The sequence below is a fragment of the Crocuta crocuta genome, unplaced genomic scaffold (assembly GCF_008692635.1).
Source record: "Crocuta crocuta isolate KB4526 unplaced genomic scaffold, BGI_CrCroc_1.0 scaffold1, whole genome shotgun sequence".
Classification (NCBI taxonomy): Eukaryota; Metazoa; Chordata; class Mammalia; order Carnivora; family Hyaenidae; genus Crocuta; species Crocuta crocuta.
The window spans coordinates 2,194,381-2,221,957 of record NW_027527930.1 but is presented as its reverse complement, the minus strand read 5'-3'; the positions used below and the strand labels follow the sequence as shown (position 1 = coordinate 2,221,957).

At 38.1% G+C, this 27,577-nt stretch overlaps 1 protein-coding gene across 1 annotated transcript in view; it reads left to right on the top strand.

The window, feature by feature from the left end:
• Nucleotides 1-15,519, top strand: part of LOC144220482 (UDP-glucuronosyltransferase 2B4-like) — a 23,817-nt gene extending 8,298 nt beyond the window's left edge. Inside the window, 4 exon segments of the mRNA XM_077750723.1 lie at nt 4,437-4,599; nt 4,602-4,689; nt 7,953-8,234; nt 15,405-15,519. Of these exon segments, the coding sequence (XP_077606849.1) occupies nt 4,437-4,599; nt 4,602-4,689; nt 7,953-8,234; nt 15,405-15,519 (648 nt within the window).
• The last annotated feature ends 12,058 nt before the right edge of the window (nt 15,520-27,577 follow it).

Sequence of the window (27,577 nt, the reverse complement as noted above, 5' to 3'; positions counted from 1 at the left end):
ACACACATGGATGCACTGCCATGATTAATTCTAGATCAATTCTTTCTATTCAGATATATTTTCCCTTGTCTCATTTGTACCCATCCCCTCTGCTGGACTGAGGACTCTGGTCACTGGTTTCCTTAAACAATCACATTTAATCCATTCTCTAGATGTGTATTCTATACCTGCACCACTGCCTTTCTATCTTTCTCTCTCTCTGGAATAATCAGACTATATAGTTTCTCTTAGTAACATTTCCTTCGTTTCTTTCTCCTCGCCTCCTACCATATTCTCCTCTTTCTCTCTCTGATTTAAACCTCTTAGTCTCTCNTTTTTTTTTTTTTTTTTTGGTCTTATTTCTTTTTCTTCTTCCCTTTCAGTTTGCTTGTTTGTTGGATTTGTCTGTGCGTTTGTGTGCCTTTGCTCCCTAGGTGTTTGTCTGTCTGTTTTCTTTCCAGGGCTAATCAAGAAACAAGCCAAAGTACACATGGTGGAGAGTCCCAAATACCACTCTAAGTAGGGAAATAAAATAACCAAAGTCTCAACAAGAGAGACCAAGAGAAACCATTCAAAGAACACTTCCTGAATGGACAGGCTCTGGAAAGGCAATGAGCCTTCTTTAATATAACAGTACTTGCAGGTGGAGAGCACATAACAAACTTTAAAAACTAACAAGAGACAGAAAGCTATCCAAAATGATGAAATGGAAGAATTCTCCTCTAAATAAATTCCATGAAGAAATGACAGCTAAAGAACTGCTCAAAACAGATCTAAGCAACATAACTGAACAAGAATTTAGAACAATAGTCCTAACATTAATCGCTGGGCTTGAAAAAGGCATGGAAGACATCAGAGAAGCTACTGCTACAAAGACTATGAAGCTTAAAAACAGCTGTGATAAATTTAAAAAATGCTATAAATGAGATGCATAATGAAATAGAGGCATCCAATGCACGGATTGAAGGGGCAGAAAGGAGAATAGGAGAATTAGAAGACACGATTATAGAAAAAGAGGAAGCAGAGAAAAAGAGAGATAAACTGATCCAGGATCAACAAAAAGAGAGTTCCAGAGCTGGATGATACAATCAAATGGGACAATATCCGTATCATAGGAATTCAAGAAGAGTAAGAGAGAGGGAAAGGCCCTGAAGGGGTCATGAACAAATTGTAGCAGAGAACTCCCCCAATCTGGGGAAGGAAACAGACATTGAAATCCAAGAGGTACAGAGAACTCCCCTCAGATGTAACTTGAATCGATCTTCTGCACGACATATCATAGTGAAACTGGCAAAATATAAGGACAAAGAGAGAATTCTGAAAGCAGCTAGGGATAAAAGGGCCCTAACATACAAAGGGAGCCCTATCAGAGTAGTTACAGACCTATCGACTGAAATTTGGCAGGCTAGAAAGGAATGGCAGGAAATCTTCAATGTGATGAACAGAAAAAATATGCAGCCAAGAATCCTCTATCCAGCAAATACAAGGAGAGACAAAGGTCTTCCCAAAAAAACAAAAATTGAAGAATTCATCACCACTAAACCAGCCCTATAAGAAATCCTAAGGGAGATTCTATGAGGGAAATGTTGCAAGCAATACAAAGTACCAAAGACACCACCACAAGCATAAATCCTACAAAGAACACAATGACTCTAAACCCATATTTTTCAACAATAATTCTGAATGTAAATGGACTAAATGTTCCAATCAAAAGACACAGGGTAGCAGCATGGATAAAAAAAAAAAACCCATCTATGTACTGTCTACAAGAGACTAATTTTAGACCTGAGGACACCTTCAGATTAAAAGTAACAGGATGGAGAAATATCTATTATGCTACTGGAAGTTAAAAGAAAGCTGGAGTAGCTACATCAGACAAACTGGACTTTAAAGTAAAGGCAGTAACAAGGGATAAAGAAGAGAATATATAAAGGGTCTATCCATCAGGAAGAGTTAACAATTATAAATGACTACGCACCAAATATGGAAGCACCCAAATACATAAAACAATCACAAACAGAAACAATCTTATGGATAAGATTGTGCTAATAGCAAGGGACTTTAATACTCCACATACAGCAATGGATAGATCAACTAGACAGAAAATCACTAAAGAAACATGGACCTGAACAAACGCTGGGCCAGATGGGTTTGACNTCAGTTGCATTTTTATATACCAATAATGAAGCAACAGAAAGAGAAATCAAAAAATTGATCTCATTCAGAATTGCATAAAAAAACTNAACGGGAGGCATCACCGTCCCAGACGTTAGCCTCTACTACAAAGCTATAATCATCAGGACAGTATGGTATGGGCACAAAAACAGACAATAGACCAATGGTATAGAATAGAGAATCCAGAAATGAGCCACAAATGTATGGCCAATGAATCTTTGACAAAGCAGGAAAGAGTATCCAATGGAAAAAAGACAGCCTCTTTAACAGATAGTGCTGGGAAAACTGGACAGCAACATGCAGAAGAATGAAATTGGACCACTTTCTCACACCATACACAAAAATAAACTCAAAATAGATAAAGGACCTGAATGTGAGACAGGAAACCATCAAAACCCTAAAGGAGAAAGCAGGAAATAGCCTCCTTGACCTCAACCACAGTAATTTCTTACTTGACACATCTCCAAAGGCAAGGGAATCAAGAGCAAAAATGAACTATTGGGACCTCATCAAGATAAAAAGCTTCTGCAGGGCAAAGGAAGCAATCCATAAAACTAATAGGCAACTGATGGAATGGGAGAAGATAGTTGCAAATGATGTATCAGATAAAGGGTTAATATCCAAAATCTATAAGGAACTCACTAAGCTCCACACCTGAAAAACAAATAATTCAGTGAAGAAATGGGCAGAAGACATGAGCAGACACTTCTCCAAAGAGGACATCCAGATGGCCAACAGACACATGAAACGATGCTCAGCATCCCTCATCACCAGGGAAATGCAGATCAAAACCACACTGAGATACCAACCCATGCTGGTCAGAGTGGCTAAAATGAGCAAATCAGAGAATTCTAGATGCTGGCGAGGATGTGGAGATACGGGCACACTCCTACACCGTTGGTGAGAATGTAAACTGGTGCATCCCCTCTGGAAAACAGGGTGGAGGTTCCTCAAAAAAGTAACACTAGAACTCCCCTATGACCCAACAATAGCACTGCTAGGAATTTACCCAAGGGATACAAGAGTGCTTATGCATAGGGGCACATGTACCCCAATGTTTATAGCAGCACTCTCAACAATAGCCAAATCATGGAAAGAGCCTAAGTGTCCATCAACGGACGAATGGATCAAGAAGATGTGATTTATCTATGCAATGGAATACTACATGGCAATGAGAAAGAATGAAATCTGGCCATGTGTAGCAACGTGGATGGAACTCGAGGTGTTATGCTGAGCGAACTAAGTCAGGCAGAAAAGGACAGATACCATATGTTTGCACGTAGAGATGGATTAGGAGGAACTTAACGGAGGACCATGGGGGAGGAGAAGAAGAAAAATGGGGAAAGGGAGGGAGGCAAACCATGAGAGGCTCTTGAGTGCTGAGAGCAAACTGAGGGCTGATGGAAGTGGAGGAGGGGGGAAAGGGGGTGATGGGCATGGAGGAAGGCACTTGGGTGAGCACTGGGTGTTATATGGAAACCAACTTGATAATAAACTATGAAGGGGGAATAAAAAAGAATAAAAAATCAAAGAGAAAAAAGAAACAAGAATTATCCCAAATACAAAATCTAACAGCACACCTAAGGGATCTAGGAGCAGAACAGCAAAGGTGCCTCAAACCCAACAGAAGAGAAATAATAAAGATCAGGCCAGAAATAAACAATTTATAATCCAAAAAAAAAGAAAAAAAAAAAAAGCCCAGCGGAACAGATCAATGAAACCAAGAGTTGTTTTTTTTAATAAAAAATTCTCTCCTTATACCTTTCTCCTAGTTCTAGGGGTATTTTAAATTCTATTGAAAAATAACAGCTTTTATTGCCAGTGATTGAGTGATTGTCCACTTTCTAATGGAAAAAATATCTACAATGTTTTTCATTAAATAACACAATTCATGATTAAATGCAGATTTTCCTTCCTCTGGTTCCAATACCACCACCACCACCCTTCCGACTGCCCTGAAGTCCTTCATATCCGACTCAGTGACTTTACTACTTTAAGAGAATGTTTCTAACATGGCACCCCTTTTTTGCACATGTTGCTTCTTTTTATCCAAAATGTTCTTCCAATTTATTCACCTGCCAATCTTGTATTCATTTTTGAAGTTCAAGTGACACACCACTTCTTTCATGTAGTCTTCATTTACCTCTCCAGCAGACTTACATGCTTCCTGCTCTGAATTCTGAAGTCAATTTAAATGCAATTTCGCTTATTTAATAATCTGTTATCTAAAAAACACTGCCTCTAGATTCAGTGCATTATAATGCTCATTTCTCATTTTAAAGACTTATAATGATTTTAGTAAAATTCACTCAATCCTAGGTCACCCAAAACCTAAAGCTTTTATAACGCATGGTGGAACTAATGGCATCTATGAGGCGATCTATCATGAGATCCCTATGGTGTGCATTCCTTTGCCTGCGGATCAATCTGATAACCTCGCTCACAGGTGGCCAAGAAAACAGCTGTTAGACTGAACTCGAACACAATGTCAAGTACAGATTTGCTCAAGGCATTGAGGTGAGCCATTAATGATCCTTCATGAGTAGAATTTTTTTTTTTTTACTAGATAGTATTTTAGAGAGATGCTAAAACGAAAATCAGGTGGGCAAAAGTGAGTCCTGACATGAACATAATTATGAGTAAGATGTGTTCAGTGTTTTGAAGACAGCTGTCAATAACCCATTTTGAGTGGCACAGTAAGTTTTCTTCAATGGTTTTAGGGGAAAAGTTTATAATAGGTTTAAGAACAGTGGAGAAACTTTGGGATGCCTGGGTGGCTCAGTCAGTTAAGCATCCAACTTCAGCTCAGGTCATGATCCCACAGTTCGTGGGTTCAAGCCCTAAATCAGGCTCTGTACTGACAGCTCAGAGCCCGGAGCCTGCTTCTGACTCTGGGTCTCCCTTTCTCTGCCCCTCCCCCATGCACTCTCTCTCTCTCTCTCAAAAATAAATGTTTAAGAAATTTAAAAAAAGAATAGTGGAGAAATTTTGAAATATCAATAAAAATAATCACTGAAATGGTTAACAGAAAGGTTAAGAGGAAGCACGGAGAACAGAGTTGAAGTAGAGAATCATGAATGTTGCTATAACAATGCCAGCTGGGTTCCTTGCCACAGGTACCACTTGTATTGGCCTTGTCGCTCTGCCCCTTACCTATAGCCTTGAACTTTAAACCCAAGGATTAGGCCAGAAATGAAAAACAAAGCAAAAGAAAACAAAAGAACAAACCACAATACAAAAACAGGAAAGGAGAAATAAAACAGCCAAAGATCAAAACAACCAACACCCCCGGCCCTATGCCCTACACTGGAGGGACTGTACCCAGAAGCCTTCTAAGGAGCAGGGACTAGTGTCTGTATCTTCAACCACACTTTGCTTAGAATCTGGTGTGTACAATCACAAAGGCAGTTCCTCCAAACACCTCTGTCTGAAGAATCTGTTTGGACATCTAGACAAGGAAAAGGGGAAACATCACAGAACTGGCACCATCTGCAAGGCTCGGAAAAACAGGAGGGACAGAGTGTGCCTGCTTTCCAACATACCCTGCAGGGCTCTGAACCAATACACAAGTGTCAGAAAATCAGGAAGGAAAATTGAGATTTACAGGAACTGGAATGAAACCGACCAGTCTAGTTTCATTACCTAAGCTAGGTGGAAATGCAAAAAAATACCAAAATAAGTAAACAAACAGAAAAAAAAAGTTAGTACTGTTATAGTACTAATTTGCAATTATGATTTTCTTTCAGCACGAGAACCAACTCCACTAAAATAGTTTATTTTCTGTAAACCAGCACGACATGATGAGTCTCAAATTCCCATTAAAATTTCCAAATTTTCTATGCCAATATTTTATTTCCACCACTGATAAATGATAAGTAACTAGAACTTTCAAATTTACCCAATTAAAAATTATGTGAACACTATTTACAAATTTAGTTAAATTTTAGTAATTTTGTTTATGCTTGTTTTTGTCTTATTTGGTAGAAGAACTGTAAAATCAAAAAGTAATTGACTTGAAAGAGATATACTGGAATATTTCTTTTAAAAGCCAAGTTTTCTGGACCAGAAATATTTGGCTTCCAAATATGTTTAGGATATATATTCATTTGCTACACTTTTCCTATTATTATTAATATCATATTACATATACATATTCTTTTTGGTTTCATAATAACTTTAGAAATAAAATTTTGCTTGAGAATATATTGGTTGTAGTATCACAGTGGACACATGCATTTTAAAAGCAATGTTATCTAGGGGTTGCCTGGGAAGCTNATGGGCATGGAGGAGGGCACTTTGGGGATGAGCACTGAGTGTTATGTGGAAACTAATTTGACAATAAACTATTTGTAAAAAAATAAATAAATAAAAAAAATAAAAGCAATGTTATCTAGTTTTAATTTAGTCCAACTATTTTTCATTCTAAATAAGCACGAGAAACACGTATTTCTTTTAAGGAATGTATCTTTCATTTGGTTGTTTTACGTAAAAGCACATCTTTTTAATATAAATATCTTTCTACAGTTTTAAAGTTTTAATAAGCTAAAGCTGTGGCCAAAAACAAAGAAAATTACTGATACATATTGAATGTTTGTGATATGGCACACATCGTACTGGTAAGTTCTTTGTACGGATTAAGTAACTTCTTCATTATAGTCTTTGCCTATTGTATTACAAATATGCTTCAGGATTACTTCCTTCCTTTAAAAAACCCAGCACCCTTGTGTGGTTTTTAAACAGGACAGGGACAGATAGTATCTACCCTCTTCTGCTACAGTGCCATGTTATAGCACTTTGTGATTTAAAGTTTGTATGCTCTCTTTATTCAACCTTCTTCCTTGTCTGTTAGTTCATAATCATTTCAACAGTAGAAGTCAATGAAACTGGCAAAGCCTGCAAGTGAAATGCTGAGCACTCTCCAGAGTTTTTGCTTTAACGTTTGTTTATTTTTGAGAGAGACAGAGACACAGCATGAGCAGAGGAGGGGCAGAGAGAGAGAGATGGAAACACAGAATCCAAAGCAGATTCCAGGCTCTGAGTTGTCAGCACAGAGCCTGACGTGGGATTCGAACTCACAAACTGTGAGATTGGGAGCTCAGCCAAAGTTGGACGCTTAACCGTGCTGGGGCACCTGCACTCTCCAGATTCTAAATGACAATACCAACAAGAAAAACCACAACAGCAAACACAGAGTCTCCAAATGATAAGGTCAAACCCAACAGTTATTATGTATTCCTCAAAATAATCAGATAAGAAAGGTACTATTCCTATCTGTTCAAAAATGAAAAACCGAGAAATGATTAAAAAAAAAAAAAGCACACGTGTCAGAGTCAGGATTCAAGCCAATATAATCCACTTCCACACTTCTAACCACTAATTTCACTGATATAAGGTCAATACCAGCTCCTGATCAGCTCTGCCTGGACATGTCCCTAAACCTCATCTTGGACTTACATCCTATCTCTGGATTATGATAATATTTTGAAACTTGCTCAACAGATCTATTAACAACTCCTTACTGGATCATTCAAAATTTGCAGGCAGAAATGTATTTCAATCATTTTTCTTGCCTTTGGGACTTAACTCATTCCATTTTCTAAGCTAGAAATACTTATCCTCACCAAACTTTTCTTCATACCTTGAAATCCTAGACATTCAACAAATTCTAGCCCATTAAGATCTCTATAATCATCTCTAAGTAAAGTAAGATTCCAGCGTTATGTGGCACTCATTATTACCCTCCACATGAAAATTCACATACTTCTCTAGTTTGTTCTATAAATTATTTGATTTTCCTTCAGCTATAAAGAGAATGCTGTGTGGTTATCAACCACTCATCATGATCAGCTTCTAAACACTTTAGATAGAGCAGTCTTCTGGACTAAGTTTGTCACACGCCACAAAGGAGCCAAGCACCTATGGCCAGCATTTTACAACCTCACCTGTTTCCAGTACCACTCTTTGGATGTGATTGGGTTCCTGTGGGCCTATGTGGTAATCATTACTTTCCTTGTCATAAAGTGTTGTTTGTTTTGTTGCCAAAAGTTTAAAAAAGAAAAGAGGGGACCCTGGGTGGCTCAGTCAGTTGAGCATCCGACTTCGGCTCAGGTCATGATCTCACGGTTTATGGGTTAGAGTCCCGTGTTGGGCTCTGTGCTGACAGCTAGCTCAGAGCCTGGAGCCTGTTTCGGATTCTGTGTCTCCCTCTCTCTCTCATCCTTCCCTGCTCATGCTGTCTCTATCTCTCTCTCAAAAATAAATATTAAAAAAAAAAAAAGAAAAGAAAAGAAGGGAGTAGGGTTGTGACAGATTCTCCTCCATATGTTAGAAGACATGTGCCATAACCAAATATTTTCCTCTTGGCTAAACATACTGTGTTAACCCATTCCACCCTAAGGGGGAAATAACTCTATGTATTTTTTGACAACTACTTCTTCAATACTTGTCATGAGATTCTTCAATTCTGTTAATCAAATCAAAGAAGATGTGGTACCTATAAAGATGAATTATGCTCAACTTATAATTCTAATTGTATAAATCCTCAAATAATTATATTTCAATAGGACATATATAATTTTCTAATTAAAAAAAAGGGGGGGGACTTCACTAGAGCCTTAGTCTGTGATTTAAGAGTGAGAAGCCTGATTGTTTTTACCAAGAATTTTCAGAAACATCTACTGTATAAATAAAATCAATCAGATAGAACATATGTGTCCCCGACAAAGAAATACACAACTGAACAGTTGTTAAAGGTGTTAAGATAGATTTTATTCATCCATCTATAGTAGGGGAAAAAGAGTCCAGTATAAACTGAGTTCAACTCCAACTAAGACAAAGGTAACTGATGTTTTTAAAGGGAGAGCTGACAGGGAACAAAAAGGGACTATGGAGAAGTAAAAAGGGGAACTAAAAAGAGTCGAGGTGACTATGTGGAAATGGAAAATTACAGAAAGGAGCAAGTGGAAAATTACTGAAAATGGTCTGGCAAGTTGGGTTAGACAATGTATGTTTTGTTGTTGGGCAGGATCACATTTTCTTGAGTAAAACCTTAAATAAGGGAGCTAGGGCCATTTCTTAAAGGACACAAACCATGACTTAAGTACAGATGGAAGAGAAGTTAAAGTTTGGTCAAGTCTCTTAGCACAGTGTTTAAAGCAAGTCCTTTATGTTTACAGTTCACAACCCTCATGAAGTACAAAATACTCCTTCCTGTAAATGTCCTTTTGTTACAGGAATCTGAATGGTTCTAACTGGCTTCCTACCGAAATCTGGGCAACCAGTAAAAAATCTCTGGTTAAAAGGACTAAAGATAATTTCCACACAAAGCCTTGAATATGTCTGAATTACTCTTCTCACTTTACTGAACAACCCCTTTATAAGTGGATGGTAAAACACAAAATAAAAGACAGGTAGGAATGCTAGGTGACCCCAGCAAGATTTAGTCCAATCCCTCTGAATTATAATGTTAGATTTCCCTCCTCCTGTAACACAATCTCCCATATTTTGGCCTTACCTTGTCAAGTTGGATATTTCCAACTAATACCTGGGATGCTGAGAATATCAAAACAGAAACTTATATAATCTTTTTCCCCCCTCACATCACATAGAAAAATAAACTGCAGGTGGCATAAAGAACCAACTATTGTGTGCAACAATTTTTAAAGTCCATGCATAAGAAAACATTCGATATAGCAAAAAGGTCTCCAAAGCTTGGCTTTCAATATTGGTAATCAAGCTTTTTGAACACAACTTAAAAAGTGAACCACAAAGAGAAGAAAGAAACCAAGTTAAGAGTTCTTCTTCCTGACAAGAGACATGTTTAAACAGTTGGACAGAAAGGAGGCATACTTTGCACTTTTGATATATGGAGGAATTTTTATAGCATTCTTCTATACAACAAAATTACTTTCAGCGATAGTCACTGATGAAACTACTTATAATAGTATCCAGAAAGGAAACAATGAATATTTTTTATTAAACTTGGAATATATAATCCAGCCACTAGAGAGTAAAAAACATAGTAAAGTACAAAAGAGAAAAAAAAGTAACACATTAATGTTCTTTAATTAATGCCTTTGTTAAAAAAATAACAGAGGGGCGCCTGGGTGGCTCAGTTGGTTAAGCGTCCGACTTCGGCTCAGGTCATGATCTCGCGTTCGCGGGTTTGAGCCCTGCGTCAGGCTCTGTGCTGACAGCTAGCTCAGAGCTTGAAGCCTGTTTCGGATTCTGTGTCTCCCTTTCTCTCTCTGACCCTCCCCTGCTCACACTGTCTCTCTCAGAAGTAAAATAAAAACATTAAAATTTTTTATAAAGTCTCAAATTAAAAAAAAAAAAAAAAAAGCCCCAAACCAGCCCGTTAACAAGCATTTCACTGGCACAGAGAGATCCCTGAGTCATTCTATTGCCTCATTTTTAAATATGAATAGACCAACCTTAGATCAGCAAATATTTGGGAAAGCTAATAAAATGGCAGCGTAAGGCCACAATGTGCACCTGCGCATACACACACACACACACACACACACACCAAAAACAGACGCAGTGAAAAAGGATAATTTTAAAAAATGAAAGATTAACTTATTAGCAAATGTAGATGTCAAAAATATTTCATGCATATAAATAATACACTGTAATATAGAAGAGAAAAAAGGGAAGACTCCTATATTTCACACCTCTTATGTCCCACCTAATACCTTCCAGCCCATGTTTTTCCTCCAGCTTTTGCTGTGGCAAGGAGCTTCTGCAATTATAACCTAATAGCACAGATCTTTCACTTCCTGCACTATGACTTCTTTGACACCACTGCATACTGCTGAAGAAACTCACCTAGCACTCACATGTATACAATCATAGTATGTTCAACAGGAGTGCTCGCCTATGCTTCAGGTAGTCACTTGTGAGTATATTCTACATGGTCTCTTGGGTCCCAGTGGGATTAAGTCCCAACTGTTCACAGTGATGATCAACTTGATATGTACTTGCCTCCTCTCCCTGCACTTTCCTGTTTCACCTTTCCCTGATCCCTACTCCTGTAACCCTTGGATTTCTCAAAATAAACTACTGCATTCTGATCCTTATTTCAGGCTTTGTTTTCTGAGGAGAACACAGACTGAGATAGTCTGTAACAGAACTGGCTTTAAGAGCAGACCCACAAAATGAGACTTGGGAATTGGACAATTAACTCATAACTGGCAATAACCATTTCACTGCTGATGACATGTGCAATAGTGGTAACTCTTAGAATTCAATAAAATCACAACCTACGATTCACACAGGGGAGCAAAGAATTGGGGGATGGTAAAGTACTGATTTATGGACAGTATGGGCACAATGGTAATTACATAGTGAATAGAGTGAAAATGGCTTTTGTTTACAGTTTTCAATGCTTTATAAAAAGAAAATGACAAAAAAAAAAGAGAAAATGACAGCCTTAGTTTAATTAAACTTCAAATCAAAACATGCTGTCAAACTCAGAAGGTCTCCTTGGGAGTGTTTAGACTCTTCTTCTGAAGCAGCAGAAAAGCAGGTTTAGAAATCCAAAGATAGCAGAACTACAAAGGAGACAAATCACAACTTCAACAGACTTCCTATGCCAAAGTCAGGGTCTGGACAGAAAAAGAATGAAACCCTGAGGCTTAGGGTGGGGGGAACAAGCCTGAAAATCCTGTATCCCTCCAATTCTTATGGGTTCCATTTCTGGGGGGTGGGGTCGCAGAGAAATTTCTATCAGAGGACACAGTAAGATTTCCACTCAATGAAAGCTATGACTTGGTCATTTTGGACTCCTCATATCAGTGGGACAACGGGCAAAGAAAATAGTTATTATTAGTGGCAACTAACCTTGACAAGTACCCTGATTAGGATCAGTTACATGGTAGGAAAAACAGGGATTTTTCCAAGACCCAGGAGATGTAGAGGAGTCCCTAAAATTCAGAGCAGTAGAACTCATTGCCTAATGATAACTCTTAAGAGTATATTTCACTTAGCATAATACTCTCCAGTTCCATCCACGTTGCTGCAAATGGTTGGATTTCATTCTTTCTCATTGCCAAGTAGTATTCCATTGTATATATAAAACACATCTTCTTTATCCACTCATCAGTTGATGGAAATTTAGTCTCTTTCCGTATTTTCACTATTGTTGAAAGCACTGCTTCACTCATATGTGGATCTTGAGAAACTTAACAAAAGACCATGGGGGAAGGGAAGTGGGAAAAAAGTTATAAACAGAAAGAGATGGAGGGAAACTGTAAGAGACTCTTAAATAGAGAGAACAAACTGAGGGCTGAGCAGGGAAAAGTGGGTGATGGGCACTGAGGAGGGCACTTGTTGGGATGACCACTGGGTGTTGTATAGAAGCCAATTTAACAATAAATTATATTAAATGAAAACAAAAAGTTAAAAAAAATTTTAAAAAGGGTATACAATAATGATCCAAGAAGGCTAAGGTAACTTGGCTCATGCCATCCCATCAGACTAATAGCTTCGAACAGCCAAACTGCTGGTCCAGAGAGAAGGAAACAAGAAACTTGTAATTTGTAACAGAGGAGAAAGATGATAAATACTTACTATTCCTTCAGGACTAGCTGCAGTAGGGAAGACAAAAGCCTGTTTCTACTAATTCCCCTTGGTATAGGGGACTGAACTTGGCCACCATATTGAAAACTGTCACTGACTGTACTTAATAGAGGGCACCAAGGGATACAAACATTGCAAAATGTGGACTATATTGATCACTCACTTTGCCCTATGTCACCTCTCCACTCCTTTCTACCCTGCAACCATCCTCGTCTTCCTTCAGCCACTGAATTGTCAAACCAGCTTCCTTAAAGAGATAACCAGACACTAGCCAGCTGTCCTGAACAATCTTGCTTTCTGCCCCCGAGTTTCTCTGATGTTACTGTGTGGGACATCTAGAGAAGCTATGTTGACCACATGCATCCAAATACAGAAGAGAGTTATTAGCACCATGTCCCAACCTTCACAAATGGGAGACAAGAGCCAATAATACAGTCTCTCCTTTCTCCACTATTTTTTAGGTGGCCTAATTAATCTAAGAAGCATTCTACATATCACTTGAAATGGTTCCAGCAGGATAGAAACCAACTCTCCACAGCAGTGACCAGGTTGATAACACACCCTGGTACTGGCTTTCCCTCTTTCCTTATGTTACCTTCCTTGTCCCACAGGCCTGTTTCATGGAGTCAGTTCTAGAAACAAAATACTAACATGCAAGTCTTTCCTTCACTGCAGCTTTCTGAGGGAACTAAGCTGAGAGAGACATTCTTAGAAGATAAAAACATAGTGGCTGAAATTGATGGAAATAGGTGAAAACAAAAGATACGTTGGAATATAATGTAAAGAAATCTCCTAGAATGTATACATAAAATTAAAGATGTGACATATGAGATAAAGTGAGTACTAGTAGAGGTCCAAGTAAGATAAACTAAAGAAAAAAAAAAACTGAGAAAATAAATAGCAGCAAATTAGCAAACCAATACAATGAAGTTTTCCAGAGCACAGACATGTATGTGATCCTCAAAACGAAAGAGCCAATGGAGAGCCAAGCTGGATGCATAAAATATTCATTACTAAGAAATTTTAAATGAAGTAAACAGAAGATACTACAAGATTTAAGAAGGGCAAAATTTTCATTCCCTGCAAAGAAATAGGAATTATACTACCATCAGCATCTCATTAGCAGAAATGCAAGAGGCTTAATGTCTTTATATTCCTGAGGTAAATGTATTTTTTTAAATTAATTTTTTAAAAATTTACATCCAAGTTAGTTAGCACATGGTGCAACAATGATTTCAGGAGTAGATTCCTTAATGCCCCTTACCCATTTAGCCCATTCCCCCTCCCACAACTCCTCCAATAACGCTGTTTGCTCTCCATACTTGAGAGTCTCTTGTTTTTCTCTCCTCCCTGTTTTTATATTATTTTTGCTTCCCTTCCCTTATGCTCATCTGTTCCTCATATGAGTGAAGTCATGTATTTTTGTCTTTCTCTAACTTTACTTAGCATAATACCCTCTGGTTCCAAATCTTGCAAATGGCAAGATTTCATTCTTTTTGATTGCTGAGTAATACTACATTGTGTATATATACTGCACCTTCTTTATCCATTCATCTATTGATGGTCATTTGGGCTGTTTCCATACTTTGGCTGTTATTGATAGCGCTGGTATAAACATTGGGGTGCATGTGCCCCTTCGAAACAGCACACCTGTATCCTCTGGATAAACACCTAGCAGTGCAATTGCTGGGTCATAGGGTAGTTCTATTTTTAATTTTTTGAGGAACCTCCACACTGTTTTCCAGAGTGGCTGCACCAGTTTGCATTCCCACCAGCAGTGCAAGGGATTTATTTTCTCTGCATCCTTGCCAGCATCTGTTGCCTGACTTGTTGACTTTAGTCACTCTGATGGGTGTGAGGTGGTGTCTCAGTGTGGTTTTGATTTATATTTCCCTGATGATTAGTGATGTGGAGTATTATTTCATGTGTCTGTTGGCCCTCTGGATGTCTTCTCCAGAGAAGTATCTGTCCATGTCTTTAGCCCATTTCTTCATGGGATTATTTGTTTTTTTGGTGTTGAGTTTGATAAGTTCTTTATAGATTTTGGATACCAATCCTTTATCTGATATGGCATTTGCAAATATTTTCTCTCATTCCATCAGTTAGTTGCCTTTTAGTTTTGCTCTCTGTGGGAAATGTATTTTTAATACAGTATTTTACATCTCTCCAAATTAACTATCAAGTATTCAGAAAATAACATAATTTGAAATATTTTAGGAGTTAAACTCACATATCCTTCTGACGTCAGTCAGGATATATTAGGTTATGCTGCAAAAAAAAAAAAAACAAAAAAAAAAACAAAAAAAAAACCAAAACTCAAAAATCTTCCAGGCTTAAAACAATAAAGGTGTATTTCTCTCTCATGTTACAGGTCCACTGCAGTCATATTGAGAGTTCTAGGTCAAAAAATCCCAGAAACCAGACTAACAGAACTGCCACTATCTGGAACATTTCTGGGGACTCTCAGACAGGAAAAGAGGATTTTCACTGAAAAGTTAAGCTTGAAAGCAAGTTAACTTTTAGGCAGCAGAAATATGCAAACCTACAGTGTGCCTGGAAGTTGGGTGGTGTAAGCAGGGGAGAAAAACATATAGTATATATAGCACTAATGACTATTACACTTTCTCAGGCCATTATGTGAATTTACTTCAATAAAACAACTCTAAACCAAGGAACAAAAAGAAACTGGAACCACTGAACGGTGGACTCAATGGATCTGCTGCGCCAAGTGTAGGTATCATCAAGCTGGAAAAGGAAGACACATGGCTCGCAGAAGACTTCAGTTAAAAATGAGTGAAAAAGATGACTGAGAAACTGGAGAAAAGTGAGGACATGATGAAGAGAATTATGGGGTGGGGAAACTGAGTTCTCGAGAAGGAGGAAGAAAAGGGTGAAGAAAGAGGAGAAAGGAAGAAGGGAGAAAGATGGGAGCGGGGAGAGAAAAGAAATCCAATTAAAATTTACCCTAGGAATATTATCCATTCAGAAGCATGGGTGTCATAGCACGCAGTGTGTAAAGAAGTAAAGAGTATTATTCGGCTTGGAGTAAGTAATAATTACAATAGACAAAACAAAAAAAATTATATTTATTTATAGTTAAGAATCAAACTGTAAATGAAAGAAACTTTATGCTTACAAAGCAATACAAATGTTACTAACCTTGACAATGCAAAAGCAGCAGCATATTTTAGAATAGTTAGGAGGCTAATGGAGGTAAAGATGTAAGTGGAAGGACAGAAGAACTACGTCCTCATCTTAAAAACTGAGACAAGTGATGCTTTCTCTAAGAAAACACAGACGGGGCGCCTGGGTGGCTCAGACGGTTAAGCGTCCGACTTCGGCTCAGGTCATGATCTCGTAGTTTGTGGGTTTGAGCCCCGCGTCGGGCTCTGTGCTGACTGCCAGCTCAGAGCCTGGAGTCTGTTTCAGATTCTGTGTCTCCTCTCTCTCTCTGACCCTCCCCTGCTCATGCTGTCTTTCATTCTCTCTCTCAGAAATAAATTAAAAAACAATAAAAAAAATTTTTAAAAAAGAAAACACACACAGTGGTTGCAGTTTCTCAGTGGAGGAATTGACACTAAAAAAGTGGAAGGATTTGAAAGGGAGCAAAAAGTTTCATGAGGGTTGGGTAAATGTATTAAACATGCATACATTATCTTAACTTTAGAAGCCTTTTTTTTAAAGTTTATTTATTTTCTCTTAAAGAGCCTGAGTGAGGAAGCAAGGGAAGGGCAGAGAGCGAATCCCAAGCAGGCTCTTCACTGTCAGCGCATCTAGAGCTGGACATAGGGCTTGAACCCACGAACCAAGAGGTCACGACTTGAGCTGAAACCAAGACTCAGACACTTAGCCGACATCGCCACTCAGGCACCCCTCAACTTCATAAATCTTCAAATTGCCACATCCCATTATCTAGAAAGGTGATAACCATCAGTAAAAACTAAAACTGAAATGGTTAGTTAAATAAGGCTGATTGTCAAAAGATAGATTTAATTTTTTTTAATGTTTTTTATCTTTCTGAGAAAGAGACAGAGTGTGAGCGGGGGAAGGGCAAGGAAAGAGGGAGACACAGAATCCAAAACAGACTCCAGGTTCTGAGCTGTCAGCAGAGAGCTCCATGTGGGGCTCGAACCCATTAACCAGGAGATCATAAACTGAGATGAGGTCAGACACTTAACCAACTGAGCCACCCAGGCGCCCCACTTCTTTTTCAATGTAAGCCCATATATACCATCTGATCTGTCTACCCCAAATATAAATTCCTAGGTTTTTGCTAAGTAGTGTTTATTTTTTTCCTTTCCCAGTGAAATATTATCCTTGAAGTACTGAAATATTATCCTTGAAGTCAAGCACTGGACCATTGTTAATCTTAACTATTCAGTACTGTATTGGAAGGCCTAGCCAATAAGAAAATTATGTAAAAAACATAAAAAAAAATTGGGGCACAGGAAGAGAATTTGTCATCATTTGTGGGCAATATGGTATTGAGGAGAATGAAACACAATAAATAAAACATTACCACAGATTATTTTAAATTCTCTAAGATAACCAAATATAAAATCAGTATTAAAAATAAGAATATTTCCTAAGAGAAAAACATCATAAGGTATTGTAGAATTTGCCACAACAGAAACACAAAATAAAAATGACCCTAATGAGAAATGTGTACTATATCCCAGAAGAAAAATACAACGATTTACTTAAAAAACATAAACATGAAAAAAATGGAAATAACTACTATGTACCCGGATGGGTAGCCTCAACATTTAAATTATTCTTTCCAAATAACTCTATGAGCTTTATGAATTTGTTTCAAACTCCTGAAAATACTTTTAAAAGGCACAAAAATTTTATATTGTTGGTTATGGAATAACATTAAATACACAAAAATAAAAGGAGGATTGAAAATGGAAAGGACCATAGTTATAAAACACAGTGACCCTGATGCAGACAGAGAGATCAAAGAACAGACTAGCATCCAAAAGAGAACCAAGTATATACAGAAATTCAGTATGTGACAAAAGAGCCGTGGAAAATCATCCAGACATGATTTCTCAATGATAAATGGTGTTGGAACAATTACGCACTGAGATCCCAATACCATCTTCTCACAAAAACAAATTTCAGGCTGAATATTACAGATTTAAATGCAAAACAAAACCAAAACAAAAATGACTTTAAAATTTAAAAATATATAAAAGAAACTTGAAAGTGGTAGAATATCAAGTACTCATAAATACATATTTAACTATATGAAAGATTTTAAACATTTATATGAAGGAAAATAGAATAAACAAACAGAAAATCTATCATTGGTAGAGAATACATCACACACCATTAATATTCATGTGTATTTTTCATATGCATAAAGTAAAATATAAAAGCAATTTCATAAATATATGAGCAGAGACTGCATATATAGACAACTGCCACAAAAAGAAATATAGTTATGAAAAGATGCTCAAATTTATAAATAATTATAGACATACAAATTAATACAAAAAATGAAAATCGTGTTTTTCTCCTGTTAGACTGACAGGAATTTAAGGGCCCTATATTTTCCAATACTGATAAGAGATATAGTAAATGGGCAAGTTTCAGAGACTGTTTAAACTGTACACCTATTTGGAGAATGACTTGACAATACCCACCAAGATGTAAAATGACTAAACTGTATCATTATCTTATGAAAAATAGTATAAATGTTAAAATATATGTACAAGAATATTCATTACAGCACAGATGTAACAGCAACATTTAGAAGTTCTCTGTCCAAGGTTAAGTAAATTAAGACATTTTGTAACATCCATACATTAGAAAATATGAAGCCATTAAAAAGAAAAAAGGCACGGATGGTTGGGTGGCTCAGTCAGTTGGTTAGGTGTCCAACTTTTCATTTCAGCTCAGGTCATGATTCCAGGGTAGTAGGATCAAGTCCTGAGTTAGGCTCCACACTTAGCATGGAGCCTACTTAGGATTCTCTCTCTCTCTCTCTCTCTGTCTCCCACTTGCTCTCATTCTCTAAAATAAAATAAATTAAAAAACATTTTTTTTTAAAAAGAAAAGGGGCACCTGGGTGGCTCAGCCGGTTAAGCATCTGACTTCAGCCCAGGTCATGATCTCATGGTTCGTGGGTTCAAGCCCCGCGTCAGGCTGTGTGCTGACGGCTAGCTCAGAGCCTGGAGCCTGTTTCAGATTCTGTGTCTCCCTCTCTCTCTGACCCTCCCCTGCTCATGCTGTCCCTCTCTCTCTCTCAGAAATAAATAAAACATTAAAAAAAATTTTTTTTAAATAAAAGAAGAAAGGCAATCAGTATGCAGTAACTCGGAAGTATGTTCATGATATACTGTTGAGTGCAAAGAAGCTATCTGCAGAAGTATTTATTATTTTCTAACATAATAATCTTAAAACATAGGTATACAGATGATTATATAAACATAGGGAAAAAAGCCTAGAATAATAATACCAAACTAGTAACACACTACCATAGAAATGAGATTCGACAGGAAAGTGAAACTATCACATTTTATGTATTTTTAATATTTGTTCAAGGACATGCACTACTGTTGTAATTTCAACAGATAATTACAGTACTTTCAGAATTTTCTGAAGTTATTACTTTACATTAAAAAAAAAAAAAACAATCCCAACAAACAATTCCCAGCAATTTCTGACATAGCTTTTGAATACACTTTTTTAAAAAATATTTTTATTTATTTCTAGGAGAGAGAGAGAGATAGCGTGAGCAGGGGAGGGTCAGAGAGAGAGGGAGTCACAGACTGAAACAGGCTCCAGGCTCCGAGCTGGCAGTCAGCACAGAGCCCGACGCAGGGCTCAAACCCACGAACCGCGAGATCATGACCTAAGCGAAAGTCGGACGCTTAACCAACTGAGCCACCCAGGCGCCCCTTGAATACACTTTCAACTATAGTCCCCTCTCATGTTCCAACACCCCACCTCACATGCAGCATTTCTAAACCTCACCCCAAACATACTTTATCTCCATATAAGATTTAATCTCGAGAACAGAGATTGTCTTTTATATCTATATTATCTCCCAAAGCATCCCACTGAAAATGTTGAATACATTGTTAAAGTGAATTAATGTAAATTTACAGGCACTCTATATTGAACATACTTTCAAAATCTGTACTGGTTCCTATTTGTTCACCTTTTAAGGGAAGCTCTAAGAAAACTAGATATAAGTGTTTTTATAGGAGATAGTTCAAGACAGTGACACAGAAAAGATCCTGAACTTGCCTCCTCCCACACACAGACAAACCAAGTCTACAGCTACTTAAGTAATAATTTCCTCTGAGAAAGACCTGAATGAGAAAGGGGCCACATTAAGGCAGACAGGAGAACCTAACACCCAAGCTCACCATAAACCCACCCCAGTGCAGTGAACTACAACTTAGAGGAAAAGCACAACCCTGAAGCTTCTTCCTAAAGAGCAAAGGGTTGGTCCCCCAAATTGGACATGCCAACACTTGTAAGAACCCCCAAGGGGTGCCTGGGTGGCTTAGTTGGTTAAGCGTCTGACTTTGGCTCAGGTCATGATCTTGCAGTTTGTGGGTTCGAGCCCCACGTCGGGCTCTGTGCTGACAGCTAGGAGCCTGGAGCCTGCTTTAGATTCTGTGTCTCCCTCTCTTTCTGACCCTCCCCTGTCTCTATCTCACTGTCTCTATCTCTCTCAAAAATAAGTAAAACATTAAGAAAATTAAAAAAAAAAAAAGACCCCCAAAACATGGGTTGAAGGCCAATGGGACTCCCAAGACCCAAAGGACTGTAATGAACTAGAAACAGCTCTTAAAGGGCTTTAGTGCAGACTCACTCACCACAGGGCCCACTGTAGAGCAGCCACAGAGAACAGAAGCAGCCATATGAGAAAAGCTTCCAGATTTTATGCAAAAGAAGTTCATTTGCTAACCTTAAAACACTGGCCAGGGGGCACCTGGGTGGCTCAGTCAGTTAAGCAACAGACTTAGGCTCAGGTCATGATCTCATGGTTTGTGGGTTCAAGCCCCACATTGCGCTCTGTGCTCACAGCTCACAGCCTAGAGCCTGCTTCAGAATCTGCATTTCCTCTCTCTGTGCTCCTCCCCCACTTGCGCTCCGTCTCTGTCTCAAAAATAAATAAACATTAAAAAAAAAAAATTTAAAACACTGGCCAGAAGGGCAGGAACTTTGGGGGATACTCTCAGGGGACTGAGTTTGCTGGGAGCCACTTTTGACATTTTCCTCCCTCTCTTCTTCTTGTCTTCACACTCTCCCTCTACCATTCTCCAGAGTGCCAGGATCTCCCAGAGGGAAGCTTTTACATTCATCTGGTGCCCCAGTTTTTACATCTGATGTCCCTGATTTTACGGCTGCAACTCGGGTAAAACCCCTGGATTACTTGACACTGGGAGCCTGCGGGGCTTGCATTCCTGGGTTCAGTGGGACTAAAATAGCTGGAAAGGCACTTCTTAGCAGATCGCAGTCCCCAGGGTACTTACTGCACAGATAGCAGACAGAAGCACATCTGTGGTCTTTCTGAGAAAGAAGCCCAAAAGCCAGGCTTCTGGTCTGACACACTTCTAGAGGCCTGTGGAGATGCTCTCAGGAAACTGTTAAAACTAATAAATTCAGTAAAGTTAATAATATACAAAATCAACATAAAAAAATCTGTTGCATTTATATACACTAATAATGAACTACCAGAAAGAGAAATTAAGAAAACAATCACATTTACAATAGCATAAATAGAATAAAATACCTAGCAATAAATTTAACCAAGGAAATAAAAGACCTGTATACTGAACACTATAGACACTGCTGAAAGAAACTGAAGATCCAAATAAACCGGAAAGATATTCTGTACTCACAGATGAGAAGAATACTGTTAAAATGTCCATATTACCCAAAGCAATGCATAGACTCAATGCAATTCTTATCAAAATTACAATGACATTTATCACGGAAATAGAAAAATAGTTACAGAATTTGTATGGAAACATAAAAGACCCTGAATAGTCAAAGCAATCCTGAGAAAAAAAGAACAAACCTGGAGGCCTCAACCCCCTGATTTCAAACTACATTACAAAGCTATAATAATTAAAATTGTAAGGTATTGGCATTAAAACACACACACACATACACACACACAACAATGGAACACAATCCAGAATCCAGAAATAAACCCATGCATATATGGTTAATTAATTCACAAAAGAGGAGCCAAAACATTACAATGAGGAAAGGACAGTATCTTCAGTAAATGATGCTGGGGAAACTGGACAGCCATGTACAAAAGAATGAAACTAGATCACTATTTTACACCATACCTGAGTTAAGTCAAATGGATTAAAGACCTGAACTTAAGACCTGAAACCACAGAACTACTAGAAGAAAACAGAGGTGGCAATCTCCTTGACATCGGTCTTGGTGATGATGTTTAAATAGGACTCTAAAAGGAAAAGCAACAAAAGCAAAAATAAACAAGTGGGAATATATCAAAGTCAAAAGCCTCCAGAAAGGAAATCGTCAACAAAATGGAAAGTCAACATACAGAATAGCAAAAATTATGTGCAAATCATCTAACTGATAAAGGGTATAATATCCAAATAAAGAATTCAGGGGCACCTGGGTGGCTCAGCCGGTTAAGTGTCCGACTTCAGCTCAGGTCATGATCTCACGGTTTGTGGGTTCGAGCCCTGCATCAGGCCCTGTGCTGGCAGCTCAGAGCCTGGAGCCTGTTTCAGATGCTGTGTCTCCCTCTCTCTCTGCCCCTCCACCACTCATGCTCTGTCTCTCTGTCTCAAAAATAAAAACTATTAAAAAAAGATTTTTTTTAAAAATAAAAGAATTCAGGGGCACCTGGGTGGCTCAGCCAGTTAAGCGTCTGACTTCAGGTCAGGTCATGATCTCATGGTTGGTGGGCTCGAGCCCCACATTGGGCTCTATGCTGACAGCTAGCTCAGAGCCTGGAGACTCTCTTCAGACTCTGTGTCTCCCTCTCTCTCTGACCCTCCCCTGCTCATGCTGTCTCTATGTCTCTCCCAAAAATAAATAAAACATTAAAAAAAAAAAAAAAAGAATTCATATGGAGCTTTTGGATGGCCAGTGGGTTGAGCATCTGACTCTTGATGTTGGCTCAGGTTATCATCTCTGTGTCCTGGGGTGGAACCCCATACTGGGCACCATGCTGAGCATGAAGCCTGCTTAGGATTCTCTCTCCTGCTGCCCCTCTCCCTTGCTCACACTTTCCCTGTTAAAAACAAAAACAAAACAACAACAACAAAAACAAACAATCTAATTTAAAAATGGGCAAAAGATCCGAACAGACATTTTTCCAAAAAAAGCATACAGGTGGCCAACAGGTATATGAAAAAATGCTAAGACCAATGATCAGAGAAATACACATCAAAACCACAAGATACAACCTCACGCCTGTTAGAATGATTAATATCAAAAAGACAAGCAATAATAAGTGTTGCTGAGGATGTGGAGTAAAAGGAACCCTTGTGCACTGGTGGTGGGAATACAAATTGGTTACAGCCAATGTGGAAAACAGTGTAGAGTTCTTCAAAAAATTATACAGCTACCATGTGACCCAGCAATTACACTACCAGGTATCTAATCCAAAGAAAACGAAAACACAGTTCAATGATAAACATGCACCCCTATTTTCACTGCAGCATTATTCATAACACTCAAGATATGAAAACAATCCAAGTATCCATCAAAGGATACAGGTAAAGCTATGATGTACATACACAAAATGGGCTACTCCTCAGCCATAAAAAGAATGAAATCTTGTCATTTGCAACATGGAGAAAGAAACCTTGAATGTATTACACTAAGTGAAATAGGTCTGACAGAAAAAGACAAATACTGTATGACTTCATTTACATATAGAATCTAAAAAAATAATCAAACAAAACCCAGACTCACAGATATAGGAAACAGATTAGTGGTTGCCAGAGGTGAGAAGGGTGAAGGCGGGAGATGACAGGGGTGAAGGACAAAAAGGCTGGGGTGCCTGGGTGGCTCAGCTGGTTGATTGTCCACCTCTTGACTTCGGCTCAGGTCATGATCTCATGGTTCATGGTCTCATGATCTCTGGGTTCGAGCCCAGAGATCAGCTCCTTGCTGATGGTGCAGAGCCTACTTGAGATTCTCTCTCTCAAGATAAATAAAAATAAACAACAACAAAAAGTACAAAGGTCCAGTTATAAAAGTAGTCACAGAGATACAACCTACAGCATGGGGAATATAGTTAATAACATACATTGTATTCACTTTGTAAGGTACCAGACAGTAACTAGACTTTGGTGGTAACCATTTCACAATATACACAAATGAAAAGTCACTCTGTTGGATACCTGAAACTAATATATGCCAATTATACCTCAATGAATTTTAAAAAATATGATTGTGATCTGCTGAGTTCAAACAATGAGGCTCAAAGCCTGACTTTATTGCATGCTGACAATAAAGTCTGAAGCACCTCCCAGAGATGATGTCATAATTAAACGTGACATCATAAAAGTTCTCTTCAGACCTTCCTCCTTTACCTTATTTTTTACTATCCAACTCGTGTGCTCTGAACACCTTTCCCCAACATCCACACTTGGGTCTGATGAGTCCTGTTGCAAAACCTATCCCTGTGATTTCTGGATGAGCAGAAACATACTTTAACAAGATCTATTTGTCCATATTAATCCTGCACCCTCACCTTCTACTTTATTCAGATCTATGACCTCTTCCCAAATCGTTTTTGTTTCTCTAAGTCTCTGACCTTATTTAAAGGATCTTTATGTCGAGGTCCAGTGGAAAAAAAAGTTCCTCAAAGATTATAAAAAGTTCTATGGGGCACCTGGGTGGCTCAGTCGGTAAACCGTCTGACTTCAGCTCAGGTCATGATCTCAGTTCGTGAGTTCAAGTTCCACATCAGGATCTCTTGTCAGTGCAGATCCTGCCTCAGATCCTGTCTCCCTCTCTCTCACTGGCCCCTTCCGCTTGCACACTCTCTCTCAAAAATAAACAAACATTAAAAAAAAAAAGTTCTATTCTATCATGCAAGATACTTCTGGCTTTGTCTTGTTTGTTGGATTTATCCTAAACCAGTTTCCTGGAACTGGCAAAATAGTTCTAACAATTTCAGGCTTCCCAGTCACATAATTTAGTCCCCTGAGGTGAAAAAGTACCTATTCTACTGTCTCTTTCCTAAAAGCAAGAAAATCTCTTTCTCAGAAACCCTCAAAAACTTCCATGGCATGTCACTGGTATATGAATGGTAATCTGCTCAGTTCTAAACCAAGTCCTGGCAAAAGGAATGCCATGCTTGGACTGATTTAGGAGTTCCTATGGGAAAAAATGAATACAAAGCTACTCTGAGAATGGAGCCAGTTATTTATGAACCATGGGGGTCGAGGGGGGTGGATACTTAAGTGATAGTTTAAGAATGGTTAGGATGAATAAAAGAACGGAGGCCAGCCATAACCATTATTTAAAGTTTATTAATAAAAGGAGTCAGTGGGTCTGTTCTCAAACTCTCAAATTTTGTGTCCTCATGGCAGTGTGGTAACAGACAGCTGCTATACTAAAGATAATGTATGTTTCTAAAGATGTCTGCTTACGAAGTACGAGGATAGCCCATTTTTGCATGAGGTTTTCTACACAGAACATGGGTGTGTGATTTTGAAATAAGATAGGACAAAAATGGGATTTAATCATGCCCAAAATCGCCAAAAGGAAGTCTATATACAGTACATATTTTATGTGCATTTAAAGTCTGAAAATGCACACAAAAAAAGAACACATTAAGTGTTAAAGTTAATCACAGTAACATTCTATCTCCATAGACTTCAGTAAAAACTCTCTCTAGTTATATAGATAAAAAATACTTCATCTAGAGAATGTTCCCATAAAAACCACTTAAGTCTTAATTTGCACCATGATTCTCATCACTTCTGAAATAACCCCACAAATGAACTAGGAAGTAGGCATATCTGCATTCTATAAGCCTGTTACGTGCCAACTGATCAAAAATTTTCAGCCTAAAACTAAGCTTACATTTCAAATCACTGAGTCCCGTGAAAACCTTGAGAGGCTAACTGTAGCCTCCTGTCTTCTTGCCATATAATTTAAAAACAAAGTTCCCTTCAGTGATATCAGTGGAAGCCAAATCTAGAACAATGATTTACTGACCTGTTATACCCTGAGTATCGTTAGTAGGGCTGAAGTCTTTCAGATGCCACACAAGAGACATAGAAAAAAAAACTGAAAGGAAAACACAAAATGTTAAGATTTAGAATCATGGAAAGAGGCAAAAAATATTAATGACCTGTATTACTATACATTAAACTCTAAGATTCCTATCCCTACTACAATGAACTTGAGGTCTGAACGTTTGCCCCTTCTCTCAAAAAAGTAAGTTTGGCCCCATAGTATCATATGCTTTGTTTTTAATGTGTATCAAACTGCATTAGGCATTTTTTTCTATCCAAACCATTCTAGAATTCAGGACAAAATGACTTATGTATGTCAGTTGCCCTTACCTTGAGTTCAGGGAACTCTACCATAGTCAGTGAAATGCTGTCAACAATTCTCATTTCCTTCTTCTTATTCCATACATCCAACACCCCTTCAGATCATTTATAATAATATGTCCTTCAGAAGAGTGACCAATGCATTCTACAGTCAGAAGAAAAGAGATATCCAGGAGAAGGAAGCTATGCCTATTAACAAAATATTCTCAGTGAATGAAAAGTGAGACATTCAGATGTTAGTTCGGTATGAGACCACACATTAAACTTTATCAGGTATGTTACTCTGTCTACTGTTTGGAAACTGTCATAATTCCTCTGGAGCTGACCATTATTATCTCCTGCCTCTTTCACTTCCCACACTGGTTGGTCAAATAACCCCACTTCCCTGGACACACATTAGAGCAGAGCTGGCTCCATGAAATTAGCATGGCTATTCAGAGTCCTTTTGAGGAAATGCTATAGAAACATAGTAGAAAACTGGTCTCTCTGACACTGAGAAGTATATAGATAATGGAAGCCTGCAGATGGTGGTGGACATTTTTAGAACACTTAAAACTATGATGGGGGCACCTGGGTGGCTGAGTCAGTTAAGTGTCCAACTCTTGATTTCTGCTGAGGTCATGATCTCACAGTTGTGAATTCAAGCCCAAGTCGGGCTCTGTGCTGACAGGGCGAAGCCTGACTAGGATTCTCTCTCTCCCTCTCTTTCTGCCCCTCTACTCAAACTGTTTCAAAATGAACTAAAAAAAATTTTTTTTTAAAAGACTATGACTAAGAATAAAGCCACTATAGAGGAAAAGCAAAACCAGAAGAGAATTTTTATTCTAGCAAATAAAATCTGAGACTGATATTTAGGCTTTAAATAACTGAATTTTTTTTTTTTTACTTGAACGTATGTTATAACGTATGTTACTGATGAGAGATTTTTAGACTCTAACATCATAGAGTACACAGAAGAAACCATGACTCTCATGGTTAGAGAAACAATCATGTCTTCAACTATTTACTATTATGACTCTTCTGCACACAGGGGGAAAATTATAAAGCAATCTTTCACACCATGTTCCTGTCAGTTTTTTCATCCAAACGAACAAAAAATAAAGAGAGAAATCAGTTATTGCGAAGATTTATTAAATGAGCTAACAGAAATATACAGAATGCCTAATTTTAAGAACTCAATAAATGTTAGTTTCTTAGAATAAATAGCAAGCTTCTTAACACTCAAAATATAAAGCACAGGTTAACATCTAAGTGACTAGACACTCCAGGAAAAACCTCTCCTTAATAAGTAAGCTTTAAGAAAAACTTTA